Here is a 25,903-nt window from a genome sequence, read left to right as displayed (position 1 = left end):
AACAAGTCCTTCAGCTTGTCTGTGATTGATGTGAACTCGGTCATGTGAAATCAGCACTTGTCAATCAGTCCTTGAGGTGCTAATTACGTCATGACAGTGACATATTTGACAATGCACAGCGTGTTATTCGGCAGTTTGCAATCACAGCGAGGGAAAGACGGTACCCAGTCACTGTGTGTACTCTGTATAATATGGTAATCATGTTTCGCGGCTGTACCCTAACTGTTGCCATACGGTGTTTTAAAAGATGATAAATGCCTTTGAATAGGTTACTTTGATATCGAACAGGATATCAAACGAAACTACCACATTTTCTTTATGAATAACATTTTTGTGATTTTTTAATTAAAAGGTAATAATATTTTATTGTCAGAACTCAAATGAAATCTGTTTAGTCCGTTCGTTTAAGCAAAGACGTATATAGAATATGTATATACGTCCGTGGTTTAAGAAATGATTTGCTTTATGACAGGTAGATATTTATTTCAGTTCGGTTGTTTTTGTTCTTTCTAAATTTTATGAACTTTGCCAGTTTTGAAGATTCTTATGTAACATTTACTTCACTTTCAGCGATGTACTTTTAGCCAATCAACCGCGCGCATTGGATTACCGGCAGAGGGCGCTTCAAAGATGGCGGAACGTCAGAAGTTTGGATACGAGCAAACACTGGTAAGTGCGATAATGTGTCGTGTCTGCTGTTGCCGGGGATTGATTGTGTTAGAATTTCACACAAGAAGACGTAACGAAGTCAACTTACATAAAGTCACTAAATGTGATCCTTACGTTCATTATTTGTCTGGGATTGTCATGTTGTTGACAGCAACGTGTTATCCATCAGCTGGGACTCACGAATTGACCAGCACGTACCCTTATTTCGTGCCATGATGTGATGCAGATGCAATAACGTGTGGATTATTAACAGCATTTCAACAAACCCTCATTTCGGCACTGTAATTAGCTTGACTAGTCTGTTGTATGTATCATGCTTAGTTCATTGAGTGCATGGTTTTGATCACAAATCCACGCTCAAGTCGACTAGGCTAAAGCAACACAAGGGGAAATAAAGCGTAAACAGATACGTAATATAACCGGAAACATTTGCCAGCCTGATTATTAATAACTCATAACAACGCCCCCTAAAACGCCTGAATATGTTCCAGCACGGGCAAACCCTTAACAGAGAGACTCTGCTATGGTAGTTGAGACAGTTATGGTAAAACTAAGGGATCCAAGAATAATATTGTGAAGGCAAATCTACAAACGAAAGAGGGAAAATTGTAATATCAGTGAACAAAATGGAAAGACTTCTGCCCATCCCCATGCCATGGTATATTAATCTAGGGACCCCATGAATCTTTGGCATCTAACATCAGGGTCCAGAGGCGGATACAGCTTTTGCACAACTAAGATCTATTTATTGTCTTTGGTGGTAATTTATACAGAAATAAAGATTTTTTTCAAAGAAAAAGGGGGGGTGCGGGGGATAAAAACCCTCTGTATCCGCCCATGGGGTCATAACAAGAACCCCTAAACTGTCATGCTTAATTTTGAACACTTTATTCAATTAAGAATTGACTTCAATATTTTTTTTGTTTATGGAGCTGTAAACATAAATCTGGTGTGCTATCTGTGTAAATCCACATAGACAACAGTACAATAACAGTGACATCGTTCGGAGCCCTGTCCATTATATAATCAGCCAATCAGGAAACCGTAGTTTGTTAGTGGGTGTGGCCTATTGTTTTTTGGTAACACAAACGCAAAAAACATTGTTTGGTTAGTCAATCAAATGCCACGGAATAACTTGCAATTTGTTTATTATACAGTAACAGTCAACACGCCCAACAGAGAGAGGGATTAGACTTTCCACAGTTAGATCAAATTTGACTTCGTCATTAAATGTCCACTGCTAGCTCAGTTTCATGATGCAGATCAATTAGGCAGTTAAAGATTATCCTTAATTGAGCAGAGACAATGTCTCAGTTTCATACAAACCCTAATTTCGACATATAGCCCTAGAATGGAGCAAAGTCTCTCTTCTGTCAAAAACAAATTGTTCTATTAAGTTTTTGTGAATAGTAAACTGCATCCGTAGCAAGTGTGTTTCCCGACAGATTTTTGACTTGGCATGAAAAGTATAAGAAGATTCGATGATTTCACTCCTTGTGTGTATGGAAGTTATTTACTTGATATTTCTCAACAGGATGTGTGAACCATTTAGTTGTTACCATGGTTACATTAAATGTATTTTTGTGATTATGTTTCTGTAAAACATGGGTGAGATGGTTTCACTTTACTGGCCACATTTCTCACAGTTGGAAACTTGGAAACATATGCTGGTGATTGTTCTAAACTACAGGACATTTTTAGGCCTGAGACCTGGAGTGGATGATTTATTCTGAGAACTTTCAGTTTCTGTTGTACTTAACATGCTTAAATTTGTTGAGTTTTTCACATTTATTCTCAATCATTTAGACATAACAGTGTATATCCACTGACATTGAATTTATCATAACTAGCAGTGATCAGTTTTGAGCATGAATGTCATAACGCTTACTAAACATCATTCACATTAATATTTAGGTCACCTGTGAAAATCCGGGTTAGAATAGGTCTTCAGCAACCCATGTATACCGTAAAAAGCGACTATGCTTGTCGTAAGAGGCGACTAACTGGATTGCGTGGTGAGGCTCTCTGACTTGGTTAATGCATGTCATTGTATCCCAATTGTGTGGATTGATGCTCATGATGTCAGTCACTGGATTGTCTGGTCCAGACTCGATTATTTACAGACTGTCGCCCTATAGATGGAATATTGCTGAGTGCAACGTTAAACAAAAAAAACAAAAAAAATATTTAGGTATATCTGTTTTTCCAGATAACTAGAATTAACAACAACGGATCCAAAGTGATGTATCATATGTATGGTGGACATTTCTTCACTGTGATTGATGTGTATTTAACCTTGGAACACCTGCAGTTTATCATGTACAGCGTCCATTGATCAATCTCAAAACGTAATCGACAGGGAAAGACATGTATACTCTTCTCAAGGTTGCCACAGGCACTCATTAAGGTGTTAAGGTGTGTCACTAGCTGTTAGGTTTGCCAACATGAACAATACTTCAGATCCATCTTCGATCTTGGGGAATGTCATTTCACCATGATAACGGTGACTCACTCACACACAGACAGACATGTGCATGCACATTGCTATATAAGCCCAGTTATTTCTCAAAAAATGTTAAACCCCATTTCACCTCGCCTCACCCCGCCCAACCCCGCCCCACCCCACCCCGCCCCACCCCATGCGATATGTTCATGTCCCACGTGTTCATCCAGATTAAAGTTCATTCTACCATGATTTTGGAATTTACTCAATTCTGATTGGTCAATCAGAGGATATTAAATCACAATAAACCCCCTCTGATTGAAACAGCTGGTTTTACGTCCGCATCACTGCAGAAGCTAATATTCATAGAAAAGTACTATTTTTCAGTCATTGTCGGTAGGCATATATAAATAATTTATATCTACAATTACAGGTTACAAAATGCACAGATGCGGTTACTACAATATTCAGAGGATGTGTGGCTATACATTTTGTGCAGAAAACACAATAGAAATCTACAACGGGAATGTATTTACGTTTTGGAGACAACAGAGAGCTTGGAATTTTGGCGCTTTTCTATATACGGCTGTGATGTCATATCTTTTGCGTCACAATGAGCGATACGACATCATAATGGTGACTTGTGATGTAGAGCAAAAGCCTTGCAAAGCTTGCGTTGTTTTCTTTAGGGATGCCCATCTTATGTTAGCTTACCAAGTTGCCATGCTTATATGCTTTAAATGCCTGTCATATGTTCGAGTGAAGTATTACGGTGTAATCAAACTGCTTGAGAATCCACTCAAAACACTGGACTCAACCCATGCCGCTTCACTCAAAATATTTGCTCACACCAAAGAGTTTGCTTTTTATTTAGTCATGGTAGAATGGAGATAAACATACTGTGTTTTCAATGTAGAGCTAGCTTTCCTGTAGATTTAACAGCACTAAATTTAACATTTGAAACCTCACGCTGTGCATTCGGTTCCAAATTCAATTTAGCGGAAGAATTTATCTCCTAATTTATCCATGTTAGTTTAGTAAAACAGAATATCTGAGTGTACCCTTTAGGAAAGGCCAACTTACTTTGAGGTTACCATTTTAATTCCAACAGTGCCACTCCAGCATGACAAATACAAGGAGTTTTAAACCTGCTGTTATCATTAGAAAATGCATGGATAATCAAGTGATCATGAAAATTTATATTTTCACTTGTCCGCAAAAAATGTGCCACAGAGTTGCCATCTGCCAAATGTGACGTCCGTCAGAAAAATTGACTCACACATGTTCACAAACCCACAGACATGCAACGGATATAAAATTTTCTGAATTCAATTTTTCATCATTGTTTATGACAGCTTGTGTCCTCTGCTGATGTTGTAAAGAGGAGGAGGTGGTGTTATTGACAGGATTGATCTGCCGATGTCAGTGTGGGTAACTCGTATGTGTCACATCAATACTTACCTTGCTTCCAACTATGCTGCTTTATCATTTTCATGGCTTGGAATGCAAGCTGCTAAAACTGCCATCCCTAATAGATTGTTGGTCCATGGTCTTACACTTGCTACAAGTCATCGATAGAAACCTTGGTAGAATAGGTCTTCAGCAACCCATGCTTGCCCTAAAAGGCGACTATGCTTGTCGTGAGAGGCAACTCACAAAATCGGAAGGTCAGGCTCGCTGACTTGGTTGATGAATGTCATCATATCCCAATTGCGTGGATCTATGCTCATGATGTCAATCACTGGATTGTCTGGTCCAGACTCTATTATTTACAGACCACTGGAATATTGCAGAGTGCGTTGTTAAACAACAAACACTATGGTCTTACACATGCTGCCACTGGTATTACGCAGATGGTTGTCATTTATTTTCTTTGCTTTGAAAATATCCAGTCCTTTCAATTATTTTTGTCAAGAATTTGTGGGATGTTGCTGGCTTACATTCCAGAGTGATGAGAAGGTGGGCGTGGCGTCCACCCTGTGTGTTGACTTGCCAGATTGTTTGCTTCTCATTTGATGTAACCATGGTAACACACCATGTGCGTTGGGTGCAGTTATCTGGGTGCAACATGCACACTGACTGAGTTATAGGAGGGGTAAGAAATATATGCTTTTGTCATGAAACAAATACATTGAACATGTTGAGTTTTGTGATTGTTTCTGGTAAGAAAATAATTGTATTTGACAATTGTTTAAGTACACATATCACAATAGCCATTTAGCATGTTCAGCAGAGCATTATGCTTTATGGTGCAATTAACCCTTAGACTCCTGAATCCTATTATTGCAACAGTCTGTTCATCAACATCATGAAAGACCTCGTCTCTGGACCACAATCTGTTCAGGACGTGGCAGTCGGGATTACAACCCGGAATACTTACAGAATACTTACAGGTAGATTTTGTCCATAATAATCATAATAATGTCCATGCATATCTCACAGACCTACAAGAATACTGACAGACAGATTTTGTCCATAATAATCCTAATAATGCACCTGCATATCTCACAGACCTAATCTCAATGTACACTCAACGAGTCTTCGCTCTGACAGTAAGATCCTCCTCAACGTTACTCTGACAAAACTTAAGTCATTTGGACACAGATCGTTCTAGTATTATGGTGATGAAGTGCCACTCGAACTAGAGTCAGCATCCTCTCTGACATCATACAAGACTGGGCCAAAGACATAGTTGTTCACTGAAAGTTCTGTTCTTCTCTATGTTGATACACTTGCCAGTGACAATTTCCCCTTCTGTGGCCTGTACAGACATAGTAGGTAGCTATAAATGTGATCAAGTGAGTGAGTGAGTATGGTTTTACACCACTTTTAGCAATATTCCAGCAAAATCATGGCAGTAGACACCAGAAATGGGCTTCACACATTGTACCCATGTCCGGAATCGAACCCGAGTCTTCGGCGTGACGAGCGAACGCTTTAACCACTAGGCTACCCGACCACCCCTGAATTTCACTGAGTGTATGGAATTTGGCGCAATAGAAATCTACTCATTAACTTCACCTGGTAAAAGAACTGAAAAAGCAGGGTAAAACATGAGAATGAGTAACAAGAGAGGCCACTAAACTCAGGAAGATCAGATTTTCACAATTACGTTTTTTTGGGTTGGGTGTGGGGTATGTCTCAAAACTTGAGGAATTAAGTTTTTTATCCCACGTCAAACTTTTGAACTGGTCCCTTAGCATGCTCCGAAACATAGATACAAGTAGATGCAAGTATTTCAATGGTAAGTCGTGTATAAATACAAGTATTTCATTGGTAGGTCATGTGTAGATACAGGTATTTCATGAGTTGGATGTATAAATACAATTTCATTTCATACACAAATACTATCACCATTGCCGGATGAACTTTGAACTGTTGCCATGCAAATACTTTCATATTTCTTGTGTGCAATGCATACATGAGAAGAATGCCTCCCCCGTTCTTTGGTTCAAGTTCAGTAAAAATTGAAATTTTAGTATATAATGAGAATCCAAACACTAAATCGTATCGCTTCAGGTAAACAAAAGGGAGATTACAAGCTTGGTCAATAAAAGTTCACAAACAGTATATATTGACTTATTATAGTCAGACAATAACTGTGCCATTGTAGGAGTCAAGTATGGCATTTAGGATAATTTGATGTACATCCTTCTATGACAGCTAAGATTTGTGTCATGGTTTCAGTAACAGTAATGTTGTCAGGGTTGCAGGAGATATCAGTGAGCTGGTGCCACACTGTTGAGCTGAAATAATGTAAACAATATCAGAGCTCTAGATAAGCTTTTGGTGTTGTGGGTATTTTACCCATGCATTTTAAAATCATTGGGTATCAGTAAATCTTTCTGGGTATTCAAATTTCTGTTACCCACTAGTTTTTACACATGTGGGTATTTAAGTTAAATATTGAAAAACACTTTTCATCTAGTCCCTGCTAACTGGTGTTGTGTGGGTTCAAGAGCTTTATAGGACTCAAAAATACCACGATACTTCCACAAGAATGATGGCAAGTGATCATGATGTAACTGTCATCGTGGAGTTTGGCAAGGTTGGCAGAATGCCAGTTTATGATTTCAAAATAAGTTGCTGATTTGCTAATTGAATATGCAGGGTTACTTCACAATATTTTGATGATACGCACAAGTTTTATTTTTGTAGCGTATCTGTAATGTTCGTTGCGTATTTGATACTCTTGGATTTTATTTTTCTGCTTATTTCTGCATTTCTGACAATGTCTGATGTGTATGTTATGCAGATACGCAGCTTATCTGGAGCTCTGCAATATTCAACATGTTGAATGTAATTTGGAATAAAATTGATGTAACCATGATAATATATTGAAAACATTAAATGCAATTTTGAATAAGTATAATCATGGTCATTATGATTGTAGATCAAAAACATAAAATGCAATTTTGAATAAAATCAAAGTAATCATTATTATAGATTAGAAACATAAAGCTAGGTATACAATGAACATATTTTTAAATCAGACAATGTAATAACAGGACAATGTGAATAATTTGGTATCTTTATATTGTTGGAAACAAAATGGAAATACATTATCTGTGTGTATTTAAGAATTGACCTTCACTTTGTGTGAGTTCATTGGAGTATGAACCTTCATAGAGTGAGGGCGAAACTGTATGAACGTCAGTGCTTGCAACGACGTTCATACAATGTTTGGCCTTTTCTCACACAAAGTGAAAGTCAATTCTTATCATTTTTTATCACAATTTCTTACCTCAAAGGATGTAGGCCAAGGTCTAAACACAATTTTATGACTTCATGTTTACACTGACAGCCATACAACAACCTGCTATACCTCGGAGTAAAATAGTCTTCAAAAAGAGAGGTGACATGGGTGTATGGATGCACAACCTGCTCTTCAGAAACATCTTACGCAACACATGTGTTCAAATCATATCCTCATGAGATGAGAAAGGTCTGTAAAGAGCTACCTCAGTAAGTCAGTCACAATGACAGTGCGTCGTAATACATTTACATCAAGTACAAGATGTCAAAATGGCCGACACGATAAACGTGACGTGAGAGATTTCCAAAGTTGTTAATGAATCTGTGGCGTTTACATGGTTACATGTGTTAGTCATCATTTATCAACTGGCCGATCATTGAAAGGTAAATAAAGATGCGTCAAACAGACACTAAGGTAAATTCATAGATTGCTGGAGACGGTCAGTGTCAACCTAGACACGAATCGAGTCTATACTACGATAGTTTAGATGTGCATTTCTTCGTTTGTTCATTAGCATGGGCCATAGCGAGGATATTCGTGAACAATCATGAGTCACGCCCTCTGACATTTCTCAATGTAAACTGAAACGCTGAGACCAAGAATAAAGGTTCTAAATGATCAGAAAGAACGCTTATGCATGTTTTCGTGCTAGGGAATTCCCAGGGGTTTCCCCAGGAATGTGGAAGTAGTCCGTCAGTGTTTACGTCATTTCAGGAACACAGTCTCGTGAAAAACGTATGAATGTCAAATTGTGTCGTTCATACACTTATGAACGTCAATTTCACGGTCATGTGACCGACCTCTCATCCAATGGAAAAGCAATATATCGTGTAAACTTCAAATTAAAAAAATTATAATGTATTGTGTGTGTATCTTGTGTGTATCATGTATCATGGGTGTAATGTGTGTGTATCTTCTGTGTATCTTGTGTGTATCATGTATCATTGGTGTATTGTGTATGTATCTTGTGTGTATCATGGGTGTCTTGTGTGTATCATGTATCATTGGTGTATTGTGTATGTATCTTGTGTGTATTGTATGTGTATCTTGTGTGTATCATGTATCATGGGTGTAATGTGTGTGTATCTTTTGTGTATCTTGTGTGTATCATGTATCATTGGTGTATTGTGTATGTATCTTGTGTGTATCATGTGTGTCTTGTGTGTATCATGTATCATTGGTGTATTGTGTATGTATCTTGTGTGTATTGTATGTGTATCTTGTGTGTATCATGTATCATGGGTGTATTGTGTGTATCTTGTGTGTATCATGTATCATGGGTGTATTGTGTGTGTATCATGTATCATTGGTGTATTGCTTTTGTATTGTGTGTGTATCGTATAGTGGCCGTGTTGTTCATGTATCATGACAGAAAGTGAGAGTGAGAGAGAGCAAAGGATTGATGCAAAGCACAAAGCAGCATGCCTGGTTTCTCTCTCTCTTCCCCCCCCCCCCCCCCCCCCCCCCCCCTCCAACATGGCTGTACGATCCTGTTGAAGCAGGTCCTTCACTCTTGTTTCTTCTTCCTTCAGCTGTACGGCAGATACACCAGAGAGCTCGGGTCATTCGCCAAGTTCACTGCGAAGAGGTTGAAGAAAGAAGCTAAGTTACAGAGAAACGAGGAGAAACCACCATCCGGAATATGGATTTACTTAAGTAAGACATAGAGTGTTGTTAGTTGTGGAATGTGAGATATACAAATACAGTAAAGTCCAGGGTATGGCATTCTGGCAAAACAGGTTTGAGTACTGATCTGAAAACAACTGCGAAGCTGATAAGATGCCTGGTACAACATGTTTGTGGTGGTTCTTAGACTTTCACACACAACGCTTTTAACGCATGTACATGTACGTCAGTGTACAGTCAAAAAACTGTTTCCAATAGTCTACGAAATGAAAAGATGACAGCAGACTTTGACATTAAGTGACTCCTGAACTGACTTGATGATTCAAAGAAAATACTAGAAGTATATAAGTAATGACTAGAAGTTTCAACTAGACAGCTTTACCATAAGTGTACAAGCCCAATTTAAGAGTGACCTGCATTTGGCTAGCGGGCTGACTGCTATTTCCCAGCTGAACTCTGATAAGACAACAACAAGACGACAACAGCAAGACTCTCTTCCTGAACATCTGAGAACACCTCTACAGGTCGCATCAGTTAAACTTTCTAATCACCCTCCGGTACCAGTTAACAAATCATTCAGTCCAGTAAATGTCTGATTTCTGTATCTCAAAGATGAACTAAAACAACAAGTTCCTAATGTAGATAAAAAAGGCAGCACCATTATATTATTATGAATATATTATACACCCTGTTGTTTAGAAGCACCATTGCATGGGATACCAGCAAAGGAATTCTTGTGTTCTGTGTGAGTTTGAAAATTCTGTATTGAGGTGGTATAAAAGAAATGAATTTGAATCTTTATTGAAAGCTGACAGTCAATGAGGATTCATATGACAGTACCGCTGCAGAGTGATATCGTATCGGAGTAGAGTAAAAGGTCAGATTCAATGAGATTTGTTCTGCATGTAACTGTTACCTTCTGTTTACCTTTCAGAACGATGTTCAGCTGTAAAGGACTTTATATTCCGGAAGATCGGCGAGGACTGGCTGTTCTTAGCCCTGCTGGGCGTTCTCATGGCGTTCTTGAGTTTTTCCATGGACTATGTCATAGAGAAGTGTCAGGAAGGTGTGTGTGACAAGTGTAGGACTTACCCATCAACATACCGGTATAGGTTTTATTCTTATGAGATTTATTCTTCATGAGGATGCATAGTGTATGTAAGATGGACCCTTGTTACATACATGCAACAGTCTGACATTGGATAACAATGATAATAACAATAATTACAATTGTCTTAGTGCAAGGACCACTTTGCAGAGCAAGGCCCTGGTTGGTCAGTCGCGACTGTATAAGTCCATGTTGAATTATGGGAAATACGATGGTATTAGTGCTAAAATTATTTTGTGGAGCAAGGCCCTGGTTGGTCAGTCGCAACTGTTTAAGTCCATGTTGAAGTATGGGAAATATGTTTATTAGTGCTAAGATGACTTTGTGGAGCAAGGCCCTGGTTAGTCAGAAGACCATGTCCATGTCAAGACCATGTTAAAGTATGGGAAATATGATGGTATTAGTGCTAAGATGACTTTGTGGAGCAAGGCCCTGTTTGGTCAGAAGACCATGTCCATGTCAAGACCATGTTAAAGTATGGGAAATACGATGGTATTAGCTCTTAAACACAAAATGTTTCATATTTAGACAAACTTGACAAAAAGTCATTGCACTGTCTGCTGAAAGATGTCAGCTATTGTTTGGTGTATTCCCTAACGTTCTGGACTTGTGAAGATCCGGGTAGAGAATAAGTCTTCAGCTACCCATGCTTGCCGTAAAAGGCATCTATGCTTGTTGTAAGAGGCGACTAATGGGATCAGGTGGTCAGGCTCGCTGACTTGGTTGATGCCTGTCTCATCGTATCCCAACTGCATAGATCGATGTTCATGATGTCAACCACTGGATTTTCTGGTCCAGACTCAATTATTTCCAGGCCGCCGTCATGTAGCTGGAATATTGCTGAGTGTGGCGTTAAACAACAAACAAACAAACATGACGTTCTGTGTGTGATTGTTCTATGTCTGTTTCAGCCAAGTTCTGGCTATACAAGGAGCTGGAGTTCTCCATCGCGCTGCAGTACTTCGCCTGGATCTCCTACTCTGTGCTGTTTATTTTATTTGCCACGGGCTTCACACATCTCGTCTCACCGCAAGCTGTGGGTAAGGAAATCCTGTATCATTTCTATTCAACATACCACCATAGTTAGAGACTGCAAGACAGAGGAAGTCAGGACTAGTCATTCTGCTCCTCATGGGACTTGGGTGTCTTGTCATGTGTGAAAACCTGGTGTTACACCTTAATGGCTTCTATTGCTGATCAATGTTGTTACCGGTAACATGATTACTGGTAGTTGTAGCCCTTTCATTTATTTTTGGGTGACACCATTGATGACAAGTCATGCAGTTTAAAGGGGCACTGATCTAACGCAATTCCCCGGGACTGGTTGTTGCCTTTGTTATTGTTTTTCCCCAGTGAGTACCCGGATGTATAGCAGAAATCTAGACTAGTTCGCGACCTCTGCTGCGCCATTCGTAAGCGCATTAGTCACTTTTATTGTTAGTAATAAGGGCTTATGGTCAAATTGATCAACAAAATGAAATAGCATCGGTAATGGTGACGAAGTCACTTGCTTGGTAATTTTGCGATTTTCGTTTACACTATTTTGACTTGCAACACGAAGTAAATATTTCACCTGAGCATTGCTTTTTTTATAGTGTGTATATTTTTTTTACTGTCAAATGTGTAACACATTTATTAAACGTCTAAATATTCAGTTATTTTACAAAGTGACTGAAAACATTTCTATCTGTATTATCATGATAACAAATTCCAAACATTTTGATGTTTAATGTCATCACCAAGAGACTGAAAATGTTACGTTGAAAAGCTGCTAATCCTACATAATAATCTGTTGTGATGTTTGTAGGCCTTTTTGATCGTCTTAATCAATCTGGACAGATTTTTTAGTCGAAATGACTTAAATATTTACACATTTTATAAATTGCCTGAGAGAATCACATTTTACAAATTGACAGTAATATAATACACGCTTACAAAGGAAAAGACCTGTGAAAATAACGTCTATCGCGCATTGAAGAATTTCCCAACCAAGACGTAGAGAAACAAGAACGAATCGGTTTAAAAGAAGGAAAACAAAATGCAAATATCATAATTACAACCTACCAAATTTATGTGTATAAATTTTAGGCAGCTTCCTTGTTCGAGGAATGTATCCATGAATATCCACACAAAGGACCAATATCCCACTCGTCTGCAGCTGTACAAAGAAACTTATTCGATGTCACGTGTCTCACTAACAATCAAATATTTTAAAAGATATATATCGTTTCGGGATATTATAACCCGTGTTCGTTTCTCAACTGATCGCTTGGATTGTTTCAGGTGTTTTACATAGGTGTCACGTCTCAATGGGCGGCTGAGAAAGCCCACGTGACAACTATTTTCATAACGTCCACGGTTCCTAAAAAATCCATTGAGTGATAGATAACAATGATCAATCAATCAACGTATTATCAGTTAACCCTTTGAACAAAGTATGTTGTTTTTACATCGGCACTTCACGCCAATGTATGAGTGTATTCCCTTTGTATTAGAAAACCTAGACATGTAAACACTCACTCTTGACATATCCACTGTGCAAGATAACAGTGATAAATCAATCAACGTATTTTCTGTTAATCCTTTGATGACTAGGAACGATCCGTTGATTTACAAAACAAAGTAAATCAACTGATCGTTCATCTCTTGCTGGGCTGCCACGTGCATATTACATAAGACACATTTCACCTCACTTCAAACCTGGATTTAGATTGAATAATTACCCCAGACACAATAAATGCCAAATGGGAACCTTTGTCAGGTAATGTAAGTGGTGCTACCACTAATTGTACCTGTAATAAATTCATTAACTGAGCATCAAGTGAATGACGACAAATACACAAGTGTAGGGTTATACGAGAAAACGTGGATGACAACAAGGGAGTAGTAATCGTATTATCGACGCAAGCCGAAATCCGAAAATCCTTTCACTGCATGGATACTCTTTTTAGTATTAAACTATAACCATCTGGGGTATTTCCAAATGACATCTGATGAGCTCCGCTGTTCTTTTTGTCTGTTTGTTTAGGCTGAAGAAATTAATTAACATGTGTCCTTTGTCGAAATCTTTATAGATCACAGTTAACCAATCAGTGTTTATGCAAAAATGCGTAAAACAAATATTGCCTCCAGCCTCCAAGTTTATTTAGCTGTCCTTGCAGACGGTAGCCCAGTCTCTGGTCACGCTCAGTTGCGTTGCGTATCATCCGGGTACTCAAGGGGGAAAAAACAATAACAAAGGCAACAACCAGTCCGGGGAATGGCGTTAGATTAGTGCCCCTTTAAGTGCCCACTGTCACGTCCGACAGTCTCTAAGAGTAACATTTACTGCCATTGTGAACATAGACTTCAATTACTTTTATCTGTTTACCTGCCTCTGTAAAAAGGTCGTGGTGTCGGACTGTTCTGGCAGATATATGATGCCAGGCATGCCTTGTTTTGTTTTGTGTGAAATGTCTTGTTTTGTTTGAAATGCGTCTTTTGTTTGTTTGAAATGTCTTGTTTAGTTTGAAATGCGTCTTTTGTTTGTTTGAAATGTCTTGTTTTGTTTTGTATGTGAAATGAATGGGGTTTTTTGTGTGAAATGTCTTGTTTGTGTGAAATGCATGTTTTGTTCGTGTGAAATGTCTTGTGTTTTTTTGTGTGAAATGTTTTGTTTTGTGTGAAATGTCTTGTTTTGTTTTGTGTGAAATGTCTTGTTTTGATTGAAATGTCTTGTTTTGTTTTGTGTGAAATGTCTTGTTTTGATTGAAATGTCTTGTTTTGTTTTGTGTGAAATGCCTTGTTTTGTTTTGTGTGAAATGCCTTGTTTTGTTTGTGTGAAATGTCTTGTTTTGTTTTGTGTGAAATGTCTCGTTTTTTGTGTGTATTTTTAATACATGTTTTGTTGCTGCAGGGTCAGGTATTCCGGAGATGAAGACAATATTGAGAGGAGTGGTACTTAAAGAATACCTCACATTTCGAACACTGATTGCCAAAATAGTAGGACTGTGTTCCTCACTTGGCAGCACCCTGCCGCTGGGGAAGGAGGTGAGTGGTTCCCTGACAGAGATGGAGGCGAGATGGCCATCTGTAGGCTAGGCTATGGTCATGGCTAATTCAGTCATTATATATTGAGTACCATGGATATTGTAGAATATACTGAATTATCATGTTCACTATAATTCCATCAAATACCCTGATATTACATCAGAGCCATAATTTCCTCTTGTTGGCTGTGTTGACACTATAACATCTTTTAGATTTTCAATGTACTCTTCACTGCCAACTATCTTGGAACTAGTTGTGAGGTAAACCCTATTCTCAGGCTTCATGTAACTACACATGCGGAAACCAGGAAGTGGTCACTTCTTTCATCTGTGTGCTAAGTAAACATCGAAACATTTTTTATCGTGTTCAACACAAATATGGATACGTTATCACATTGTAACTTCGAGATCATCTTCAAGACAAAGATACAGACATCAGACGCTAGCAGTTGCCGGGAGTATTGCAGAAGTTTGGTACCGCCTGGGGCTCTCCTCAGTCTAAATTGACTGGGAAAACTAGAGTGTCTGCTAAATCATCACCTAAAGTGAAAACTGAAGTGGAGAATGAGTCCCGCACTGGAGTAAATCGACTGAGGGTGTCATGTGATGGCGACATCGACCTTATTTATGGGAGACTCCATACCTCATCCATCCTGTCCAGAATAAGTAAGAATCAGGCCCACCTCACTGGATATAGATAGGGTGGCTCCTCCGAGCCTGCAGGGTAGGGTGGCTCCTCCGAGCCTGCAGGGTAGGGTCACTCCTCCGAGCCTGCAGGGTAGGGTCACTCCTCCGAGCCTGCAGGGTAGGGTGACTCCTCCAAGCCTGCAGGGAAAGGTGACTCCTCCAAGCCTGCAGGGAAAGGTGACTCCTCCAAGCCTCCAGGGTAGGGTGACTGCTACAAGCCTGCAGGGAAAGGTGACTCCTCCAAGCCTGCAGGATAGGGTGACTCCTCAGAGCCTGCAGGGTAGGGTGGCTCCTCCGGGCCTGCAGGGTGACTCCTCCGAGCCTGCAGGGTAGGGTGACTCCTCCAAGCCTGCAGGGAAAGGTGACTCCTCCAAGCCTGCAGGGAAAGGTGCCACCTCAGTGTTTTCTTTCAGAAATTCTGACTCAGGCGTAGGTCATTTGTTCCTGGATAATTGTTTTTAGCATAATCATGATAATAAGAATTGTTTGTGAATTGTTTTATTTGATAAAACAAAATGCATCTGAAAACATCTAGCACATATGAAAGAGTATCTAACACATAGTTATTACTAGAAAATAAATATTGTGCTTCTCTTTTCAGGGCCCCTTTGTACATATTGCCAGCATTGTGGCCACGTTATTGAGTAAAATGATTCTCTCATTCAGAGGGATATTTGAGGTGAGTGGAGGTCATACGGACGCATATTTACAGGAAGGAAGTACATGCTCACCGCCAAAAGAAACGTGACTTATAGAAACAGATGTTTCCAAAGTGTACCACTTAATGACATAACTAACAATCAAGTATTACTAATGAATGACTTTGTTCTTATCATGATATTCACATGATTTCCATACTTTACACTTAATCCTGCACGAGACAAATGGTGCATCTCAAGTCATGGATCTACGACGTCACATGTGATGCATCATGAGCATTGGTTCACACAACATACATACATGTTTGTACGTCAAAACAATCTAATATCTCTTAAATGTGGTATTCGTGTTTCTTTTGGCAGTGAGTATATATCAACAAATAAAGATTAGTCTAAAAATCTTACTTTTTTCTGTGTATAAAGATACGCAACATTTCATGACGATAATAATTCTTAACAAACTCTTGAGATAAACCATGATATACATGTTACCTGGTGTTTCCAACGTTGGAGTCTTTGTATGCATATTCATGTTGACAGAATGAGTCCCGGCGGTCGGAGATGTTGGCAGCTGCCTGTGCCGTAGGGGTGGCGGGCACGTTCGCTGCTCCCATCGGAGGTAAGAGTGTTGTAATGATCATGTATCGAAGTAGAGTTGGAGAGAATTCATTCAGACAATATTGAATGATCATCTTCTCGACGCAAGGGAGTTAACTGACTATAGAAGTCCAGTTACCACCCTTGCCAAACTAGGTTGGAATTTGGAGTTACATTTTGGAGCTGGACTAATAAGTCTATGCTTAGTGCAATTAAAATTGGAAAACATAGTCCTCAAGTGACCAGATACATTTCACGAGGTAACACCAGTTTTATTACAATAAAGATCTTGATTATTGATCAGATCGTCTTGACTGGGTGCCACCATTGTTTGGAGCAAATGCAAGTGATATGAGAGGTAGAGTCTGATTGGTCGATAGGAGGGACATAGAAGGTACATGACTCTTAATAGCCACTGGTGGCGCCATGATAGAGTCTCGAAATTCTTGCCCAGTTCGGCAAGGGTGTAAACTGGACTACAATCAGTTAACTCCCTTGCCGCGGGAAGATGTCAATAACAGACTACTTTGTAAGCTTGCAGTTCAGCTTGAAGCAGTGATGTAACCTATGTTGTTGTACGGCATGGATTTATAAAGGCTTTCTCACAGACTGGTATGTGGCGGTAGGTTAAAGCGTTCGCTTGTCACGCCAAAGCCCCAGGTTCGACATAGACATTGGTTATAGTAGGAATGACATGATAGGATACAAAGATTATTACCCTTGTCTTTCTGATGATAAATATCAGATATGAGGAATACAATACATTATGCTTTGCAAAGACTTCTGGGGCAGTGGGGTAGCGTCTAGTGATGGTTAAAGCGTCTGCTCAGCTTGCAGACATGGGTACAATGTGTGAAGCCCATTTCTGGTGTCCCCCGCCGTGATATTGATGGAATATTTCTAAAAGCGGCATAAAACCATACTCACTCACTCACTCACTCACTCACTCACTCACAGACTGGTATAGATCCAAAAGTCAAGGAAATATGTGACACCAAATTTACACAGTCAAATATACCAGTTACTTATGCAGGCTATCATAATTCTTATCATTGCTTTAGTTTCTCAAAAGTGCTTGTATTTATTTCACTGATACAAGAACCAAAAATGATGAAGATTTCACTTTTCAGTTAAGCCTGATTACATCAAATTCATGAAAGATGTTACTTTTAATCTGAGGCAGAATGAGTTCAATTTAAATTGTTTTGACAGGTGTGCTATTTAGTATTGAAGTAACAGCCACATACTTCGCCGTGAGGAACTACTGGAGAGGATTTTTCTCTGCCGTTTGTGGCGCCCTGGTTTTCCGACTGCTGGCGCTGTGGTTCAAGGATGAAGGTGAGGCTGCCTCGACCTGATTACACTGGCGTCTGTGGAGTTAACCCCACTTATCCAGACATCTAATTCCACTTATCCAGACAACTTACCCCACTTATCCAGACATCTAATCCCACTTATCCAGACATCTTACCCCTTATCCAGACATCGTACCCCACTTATCCAGACATCTTACCCCTCTTATCCAGACATCTAATCACACTTATCAAGACATCTTATCCCACTTATCCAGACATCTTACCCCTCTTATCCAGACATCTTACCCAACTTATCCAGACATCTTATCCCGCTTATCCAGACATCTTACCCCATTTATCCAGACATCTAATCAAACTTATCCAGACCCACCCCAATTATCCAGACATCTTACCCGACTTATCCAGACATCTAATCCCACTTATCCAGACATCTTACCCCTCTTATCCAGACATCTTACCCCACTTATCCAGACATCTAATCCCACTTATCCAGACATCTTACCCCTCTTATCCAGACATCTTACCCCACTTATCCAGACATCTAATCACACTTATCCAGACATCTTATCCCGCTTATCCAGACATCTTACCCCACTTATCCAGACATCTAATCCCACTTATCCAGACCCACCCCGATTATCCAGACATCTTACCCCACTTATCCAGACATCTAATCCCACTTATCCAGACATCTTGCCCCTCTTATCCAGACATCTTATCCCACTTATCCAGACATCTTACCCCACTTATCCAGACATGGAATCCCACTTATCCAGACATCTTACCCCTCTTATCCAGACATCTTACCCCACTTATACAGACATCTAATCACACTTATCCAGACATCTTATCCCGCTTATCCAGACATCTTACCCCACTTATCCAGACATCTAATCACACTTATCCAGACCCACCCCGATTATCCAGACATCTTACCCCGCTTATCCAGACATCTTATCCCACTTATCCAGACATCTAATCCCACTTATCCAGACTGGGATATCCAAAAACCCTGCCTTCCACATGATATTCATTGAAACTGAAAATTTCCTGTATAATCTGAGACTGGTCGCTGGTAGATGACATAATTAGAAAAACTGTTACATTCTCCATTTAAATTTTGTTGTTGAAAGTCACTTGGCCCCTTCTGGATTCTTCAGAGCTTGCTGTTGTAGTGTTATAGCCTCACTTGACAGTCGTCTCAGCTTTGTCCTTTGTGAGTGTGTACGAATGGTAACATTAAGTACAAATGTATCACAGCTTGTTTGTTTGATTTTTAAATATTGGATGTCTGTTAGAATCATTCATATCTATAAAAAATGTGTTTGTTTCCAGAAACAATAACTGCCATATTCAAGACTAGTTTGCGTACTGAGTTTCCGTTTGATGCGTTGGAGTTGATTGCTTTTGCTGCTATAGGGTAGGTAGCACAGGAGCGGATGTAGTAGACGCATTAGACCTTGTTTAGATGTTTAGGACTAGACACACTACCTGGGTCAGTGGTCAGTCTACTGGACAAGGACAAAACCCAGAGGTCACTCACGGCTCGATTTAGCTACATGAAATTTGCACAAGTGCAGCCTATCATTGAAAAATGCAGCCTAATATATATATCTACATGCACCTAGTGTATATCAAAAACTTTCAAATTTGTGTCAGATTTTGTGTGGACAAGTAAGACTTAGTCTTTGAACTCAATACCTCTGATACCAAATTATATCAGTAATCACATGGTAATGTCTGTGTTACTTGTAATTTGTCTTTCTTAGGTGTGACGTCATCAAACTGTGGGTACGTTAAGATTATGTGCACGTTCCTATTACGTTTTACAGCAATGCATCATCATTTTATGTGACACTGGCAGCAGACCAGCGTATGTTTCAACTTTGATTAATTAATGGAATCTGGTTTTGTTTGGTGCAACTTGTTTTGTTTGGTGCAACATTGTTTTAATGAGAACAACGCCTGGTGCAATTTAATCAAGTTCCTAAATCGGGCCCTGACACTGTGCATGGAAAATCACCCTTGTCAATTCCACATTACAAATCTTTCAATTATGGAATGAATCTTTCAGTGTTGCCATCCTAGAATTATGGATCAAACTACGATAAATCCATCTCCAACTTTTGACATGTTCAAGTGTCAGCTATCACCTCATCTGAACACTCATCTATTTCACAAGAGGGGGCACGGGTAGCCCAGTCGTCTAAGGCGCTGCGATGACACGCCGTGATATGACTGGAATACTGTTAAAAGCGGTGTTAAACCCAACTCACTCACTCACTGTTTCACAAGTATTATATGTGCAGACTGTAGCACTTTCAGCATGCACAACATGTATGGCGGCTGGCGCTGTATAAATACGCATTTGTCATATCATAGAACTTGTAACACAATATCTTTGTCATGTTATCCCAGTACATTGGGTAAAGGGAAGTAACTCGGTTCGTTGACGTTGTCTCCTACGAGTTTTGCCAACTCAGTGAAGCTGCAGACATATATTCTGGGCCTGTGTGAATGAATGTTGGGAAGATGGCTCGGGGTACATGGGCTCACACACAGGGTGCATGGACTCACACACAGGGTGCATGGGCTCACCCACAGGGTGCATGGGCTCACACACAGGGTGCATGGGCTCACACACAGGGTGCATGGGCTCACACACAGGGTATATGGGCTCACGCACAGGGTACATGGGCTCACACACAGGGTGCATGGGCTCACACACAGGGTGCATGGGCTCACACACAGGGTATATGGGCTCACGCACAGGGTGCATGGGCTCACACACAGGGTGCATGGGCTCACACACAGGGTACGTGGGCTCACACACCAGGTACATTGGCTCACACACAGGGTACATGGGCTCACACACCAGGTGGGCGGTCGGGTAGCCTAGTGGTTAAAGTGTTCGCTCGTCACGCCGAATACCCGGGTTCTATTCCCGACATGGGTACAATTTGTGAAGCCGATTTCTGGTGTCTCCCGCCGTGATATTGCTGGAATATTGCTAAAAGCGGCGATAAACCATACTATCTCATCTACCTCATACACCAGGTACATGGGCTCACACACCAGGTACATGGGCTCACACACATGGTACATCACACCAAAGGCCCCTTGAGATCGGTTGACAACTTAAAGTGTATGCTTGTAATATTGTGTCTCCTGAGTTACTGAGTCAACAATCTATCTGCACCTATTCCTTCCTGTATTTCAGAGTCGCCTGTGGATTTGGAGGGGCATTGTTCATTTTAATGCACAGGAAGATAATCTTATTGATGAGAAGACATAAGAGAATATCCATGTTTTTACAGAAAAAGTAAGTGCTAACCATTGTTTGTGCTAAGACTTGATATTATTTGTCTTTTGAGGAGTTTGTGACACCTGTGCCTCAGTGCATCCTATGTTCTGGGTCACCTGTGTCTCTGTGCATCCTATGTTCTGGGACACCTCTGCATCATATGTTCTAGGGCACCTGTTCCTCTGTGCATCCTATGTTCTGGGACACCTGTGTCTCTGTGCATCCTATGTTCTAGGGCACCTGTTCCCCTGTGCATCCTATGTTCTGGGACACCTGTGTCTCTGTGCATCCTATGTTCTAGGGCACCTGTTCCCCTGTGCATCCTATGTTCTGGGACACCTGTGTCTCTGTGCATCCTATGTTCTGGGACACCTGTGTCTCTGTGCATCCTATGTTCTGGGACACCTCTGCATCCTATGTTCTAGGGCACCTGTTCCTCTGTGCATCTTATGTTCTGGGACACCTGTGTCTCTGTGCATCCTATGTTCTGGGACACCTCTGTGTCCTATGTTCTAGGGCACCTGTTCCCCTGTGCATCCTATGTTCTAGGGCACCTGTTCCTCTCTGCATCATATGTTCTAGGGCACCTGTTCCTCTGTGCATCCTATGTTCTGGGACACCTGTGTCTCTGTGCATCCTATGTTCTGGGACACCTCTGTGTCCTATGTTCTAGGGCACCTGTTCCTCTGTGCATCCTATGTTCTGGGACACCTGTGTCTCTGTGCATCCTATGTTCTAGGGCACCTGTTCCTCTGTGCATCCTATGTTCTGGGACACCTGTGTCTCTGTGCATCCTATGTTCTAGGGCACCTGTTCCTCTGTGCATCCTATGTTCTGGGACACTTGTGTCTCTGTGCATCCTATGTTCTAGGGAACCTGTTCCTCTGTGCATCCTATGTTCTAGGACACTTGTGTCTCTGTGCATCCTATGTTCTGGGGCACCTGTTCCCCTGTGCATTCTATGTTTTGGGACACCTGTACCTCTGTGCATCCTATGTTCTGGGACACCTGTGTCTCTGTGCATCCTATGTTCTGGGACACCTCTGCATCCTATGTTCTAGGGCACCTGTTCCTCTGTGCATCCTATGTTCTAGGGCACCTGTTCCTCTGTGCATCCTATGTTCTGGGACACCTGTGTCTCTGTGCATCCTATGTTCTGGGACACCTCTGCATCCTATGTTCTAGGGCACCTGTTCCTCTGTGCGTCCTATGTTCTGGGACACCTGTGTCTCTGTGCATCCTATGTTCTGGGACACCTCTGCATCCTATGTTCTAGGGCACCTGTTCCTCTGTGCATCCTATGTTCTGGGACACCTGTTCCTCTGTGCATCCTATGTTCTAGGGCACCTGTTCCCCTGTGCATCCTATGTTCTGGGACACCTGTGTCTCTGTGCATCCTATGTTCTGGGACACCTCTGCATCAAATGTTCTAGGGCACCTGTTCCTCTGTGCATCCTATGTTCTAGGGCACCTGTTCCCCTGTGCATCCTATGTTCTGGGACACCTGTACCTCTGTGCATCCTATGTTCTGGGACACCTGTGTCTCTGTGCATCCTATGTTCTGGGACACCTCTGCATCCTATGTTCTAGGGCACCTGTTCCTCTGTGCATCCTATGTTCTAGGGCACCTGTTCCTCTGTGCATCCTATGTTCTGGGACACCTGTGTCTCTGTGCATCCTATGTTCTGGGACACCTCTGCATCCTATGTTCTAGGGCACCTGTTCCTCTGTGCATCCTATGTTCTGGGACACCTGTGTCTCTGTGCATCCTATGTTCTGGGACACCTCTGCATCCTATGTTCTAGGGCACCTGTTCCTCTGTGCATCCTATGTTCTGGGACACCTGTTCCTCTGTGCATCCTATGTTCTAGGGCACCTGTTCCCCTGTGCATCCTATGTTCTGGGACACCTGTGTCTCTGTGCATCCTATGTTCTGGGACACCTCTGCATCAAATGTTCTAGGGCACCTGTTCCTCTGTGCATCCTATGTTCTAGGGCACCTGTTCCTCTGTGCATCCTATGTTCTAGGGCACCTGTTCCTCTGAGCATCCTATGTTCTGGGACACCTGTGTCTCTGTGCATCCTATGTTCTGGGACACCTCTGCATCCTATGTTCTAGGGCACCTGTTTCTCTGTGCATCCCATGTTCTGCGACACCTGTGTCTCTGTGCATCCTATGTTCTGAGAAACTCATATGTTCTGAGTCATCTGGAGTTGGTCTCCAGTAAGTCTGTTTCTGTAGAAGGGGCTGCTCTCGCCTTGTGGGAACTCACTCATCTGGAGTTGGTCCCCAGTAAGTCTGTTTCTGTAGAAGGGGCTGCTCTCCCCTTGTGGGAACTCATTCATCTGGAGTTGGTCCCCAGTAAGTCTGTTTCTGTAGAAGGGGCTGCTCTCCACTTGTGGGAACTCTCTCATCTGGAGTTGGTCCCCAGTAAGTCTGTTTCTGTAGAAGGGGCTGCTCTCCCCTTGTGGGAACTCATTCATCTGGAGTTGGTCCCCAGTAAGTCTGTTTCTGTAGAAGGGGCTGCTCTCCACTTGTGGGAACTCTCTCATCTGGAGTTGGTCCCCAGTAAGTCTGTTTCTGTAGAAGGGGCTGCTCTCCCCTTGGGGAACTCATTCATCTGGAGTTGGTCCCCAGTAAGTCTGTTTCTGTAGAAGGGGCTGCTCTCCCCTTGTGGGAACTCTCTCATCTGGAGTTGGTCCCCAGTAAGTCTGTTCCTGTAGAAGGGGCTGCTCTCCCCTTGTGGGAACTCATTCATCTGGAGTTGGTCTCCAGTAAGTCTGTTTCTGTAGAAGGGGCTGCTCTCCCCTTGTGGGAACTCATTCATTTGGAGTTGGTCCCCAGTAAGTCTGTTTCTGTAGAAGGGGCTGCTCTCCCCTTGTGGGAACTCATTCATCTGGAGTTGGTCCCCAGTAAGTCTGTTTCTGTAGAAGGGGCTGCTCTCCCCTTGTGGGAACTCATTCATCTGGAGTTGGTCCCCAGTAAGTCTGTTTCTGTAGAAGGGGCTGCTCTCCCCTTGTGGGAACTCATTCATCTGGAGTTGGTCCCCAGTAAGTCTGTTCCTGTAGAAGGGGCTGCTCTCCCCTTGTGGGAACTCATTCATCTGGAGTTGGTCCCCAGTAAGTCTGTTCCTGTAGAAGGGGCTGCTCTCCCCTTGTGGGAACTCATTCATCTGGAGTTGGTCCCCAGTAAGTCTGTTTCTGTAGAAGGGGCTGCTCTCCCCTTGTGGGAACTCATTCATCTGGAGTTGGTCCCCAGTAAGTCTGTTCCTGTAGAAGGGGCTGCTCTCCCCTTGTGGGAACTCATTCATCTGGAGTTGGTCCCCAGTAAGTCTGTTCCTGTAGAAGGGGCTGCTCTCCCCTTGTGGGAACTCATTCATCTGGAGTTGGTCCCCAGTAAGTCTGTTTCTGTAGAAGGGGCTGCTCTCCCCTTGTGGGAACTCATTCATCGGGAGCTGGTCCCCAGTAAGTCTGTTTCTGTAGAAGGGGCTGCTCTCCACTTGTGGGAACCCCTTAGTCTCAAGTAAGTCTGTTTCTGGCTGTTACATGGCTGTGCTGCAAGTAGATTGATATAACATGTCATCTTCCAAGTAAATATTGATGTTTTGTTTCTCCTGAAGGTAGGCCTCCCTCGGGGCTATATGTTATTTGTCATTACTGCAGTGTTGACATGGTTACCGACAGCTGTCTGTATCCTCAGTGATGAAGTAGACACTGCCTGGGGCAGTAGGACAGCTTTATTGTGTTAGCGAGGCCATGAATAAGAACAGTTTGAAGTTTGCATGTAGTGATCAGTCTGCTATTTTAACCACTGGTCCAAAGCTTGAATCTAATAAAGTTATGTTTGGTCCAGTAATCTTTGCTAATAATAGTTCACATAAGAAATCTAAATTCTACTGAACCTGATGCAAGGGGCCATGTTCGGGTTGGTAGTCTCGGAAGTCACTGTATCAACATCATCAGTAGATCCTCTAACAGGGAGACGGATGGTCCAGGCTTCTTAGGTGTTGCAATTCACTCTGCAGAGTTGCAGCCCTTTAGCAGACCATGAAACTATAATCAGGGGTCCAAATTCCAGATTCGTCCCAATTAAGTTTTTATATTCATAGTTTCACGAAAGTTCAGTGTTCCCGTTTACCGGTAATTACCCGTTTTTTACTGGTAAACTTAGGCTTGGAGCGGTATTTCATGTGACTGCCAGTCCCTGTGGACCAGCAAATAAAGTACCTTATAAATCTTTGTTGTTGAACAAAACATTGGCCATATTCATACAAGTATATTTTTCGGAACAAAGTCAGCTTGTCTGTTACCATCAGGGTTTCCCTGTAACTAAGTTACTTCAGAGATGACATTGCATTGAACATGATGTTGCCAGAATTAAAATCAGGTAATTGTCATACGTTTTTTGTCCCCCGCCGCGCAAAAGCGCGAAGCGGGGGATATAGTATTCACGACCGTCTGTCTGTCCGTACGTCCCACCTGTTTGTTGCCGTGATATCTCAAGAACTAAATGCTGGATTGTCTTCATATTTGGAACTATGGTGTATATACAGACTCCGCAGACACCAGTCGGTTTTGGTGACCTTGATCCCATTTTCAATGTCACAGCAGGCAAATCTGCTTTTGGAGTTGGAAAACGGTGTTGCAGCGATATCTCAAGAACTAAACACTGGATTGTCTTCATATTTGGAAATATGGTGTATATACAGA

The 25,903-nt window shown here is 41.6% G+C and overlaps 1 protein-coding gene across 1 annotated transcript in view; it reads left to right on the top strand.

Moving 5' to 3' along the window:
• The window catches only part of LOC139471723 (chloride channel protein 2-like), a 70,231-nt gene that overhangs the window by 21,012 nt on the left and 23,316 nt on the right, over window positions 1-25,903 (top strand). The window contains exons 2-11 of the mRNA XM_071254204.1: window positions 571-669; window positions 9,401-9,524; window positions 10,429-10,560; window positions 11,514-11,642; window positions 14,498-14,631; window positions 15,919-15,996; window positions 16,517-16,595; window positions 17,786-17,911; window positions 19,225-19,309; window positions 21,110-21,211. Of these exons, the coding sequence (XP_071110305.1) occupies window positions 631-669; window positions 9,401-9,524; window positions 10,429-10,560; window positions 11,514-11,642; window positions 14,498-14,631; window positions 15,919-15,996; window positions 16,517-16,595; window positions 17,786-17,911; window positions 19,225-19,309; window positions 21,110-21,211 (1,028 nt within the window). The 5' untranslated portion in view covers window positions 571-630. The remainder of the gene's footprint in view (window positions 1-570; window positions 670-9,400; window positions 9,525-10,428; window positions 10,561-11,513; window positions 11,643-14,497; window positions 14,632-15,918; window positions 15,997-16,516; window positions 16,596-17,785; window positions 17,912-19,224; window positions 19,310-21,109; window positions 21,212-25,903) is intronic.

The sequence above is a fragment of the Haliotis cracherodii genome, unplaced genomic scaffold, assembly GCF_022045235.1.
Source record: "Haliotis cracherodii isolate W230 unplaced genomic scaffold, xgHalCrac1.p SCAF_23, whole genome shotgun sequence".
Taxonomy (NCBI): domain Eukaryota; kingdom Metazoa; phylum Mollusca; class Gastropoda; order Lepetellida; family Haliotidae; genus Haliotis; species Haliotis cracherodii.
Note: the sequence above shows the minus strand (reverse complement) of the source record. Positions and strands in the feature narration are given on the sequence as shown.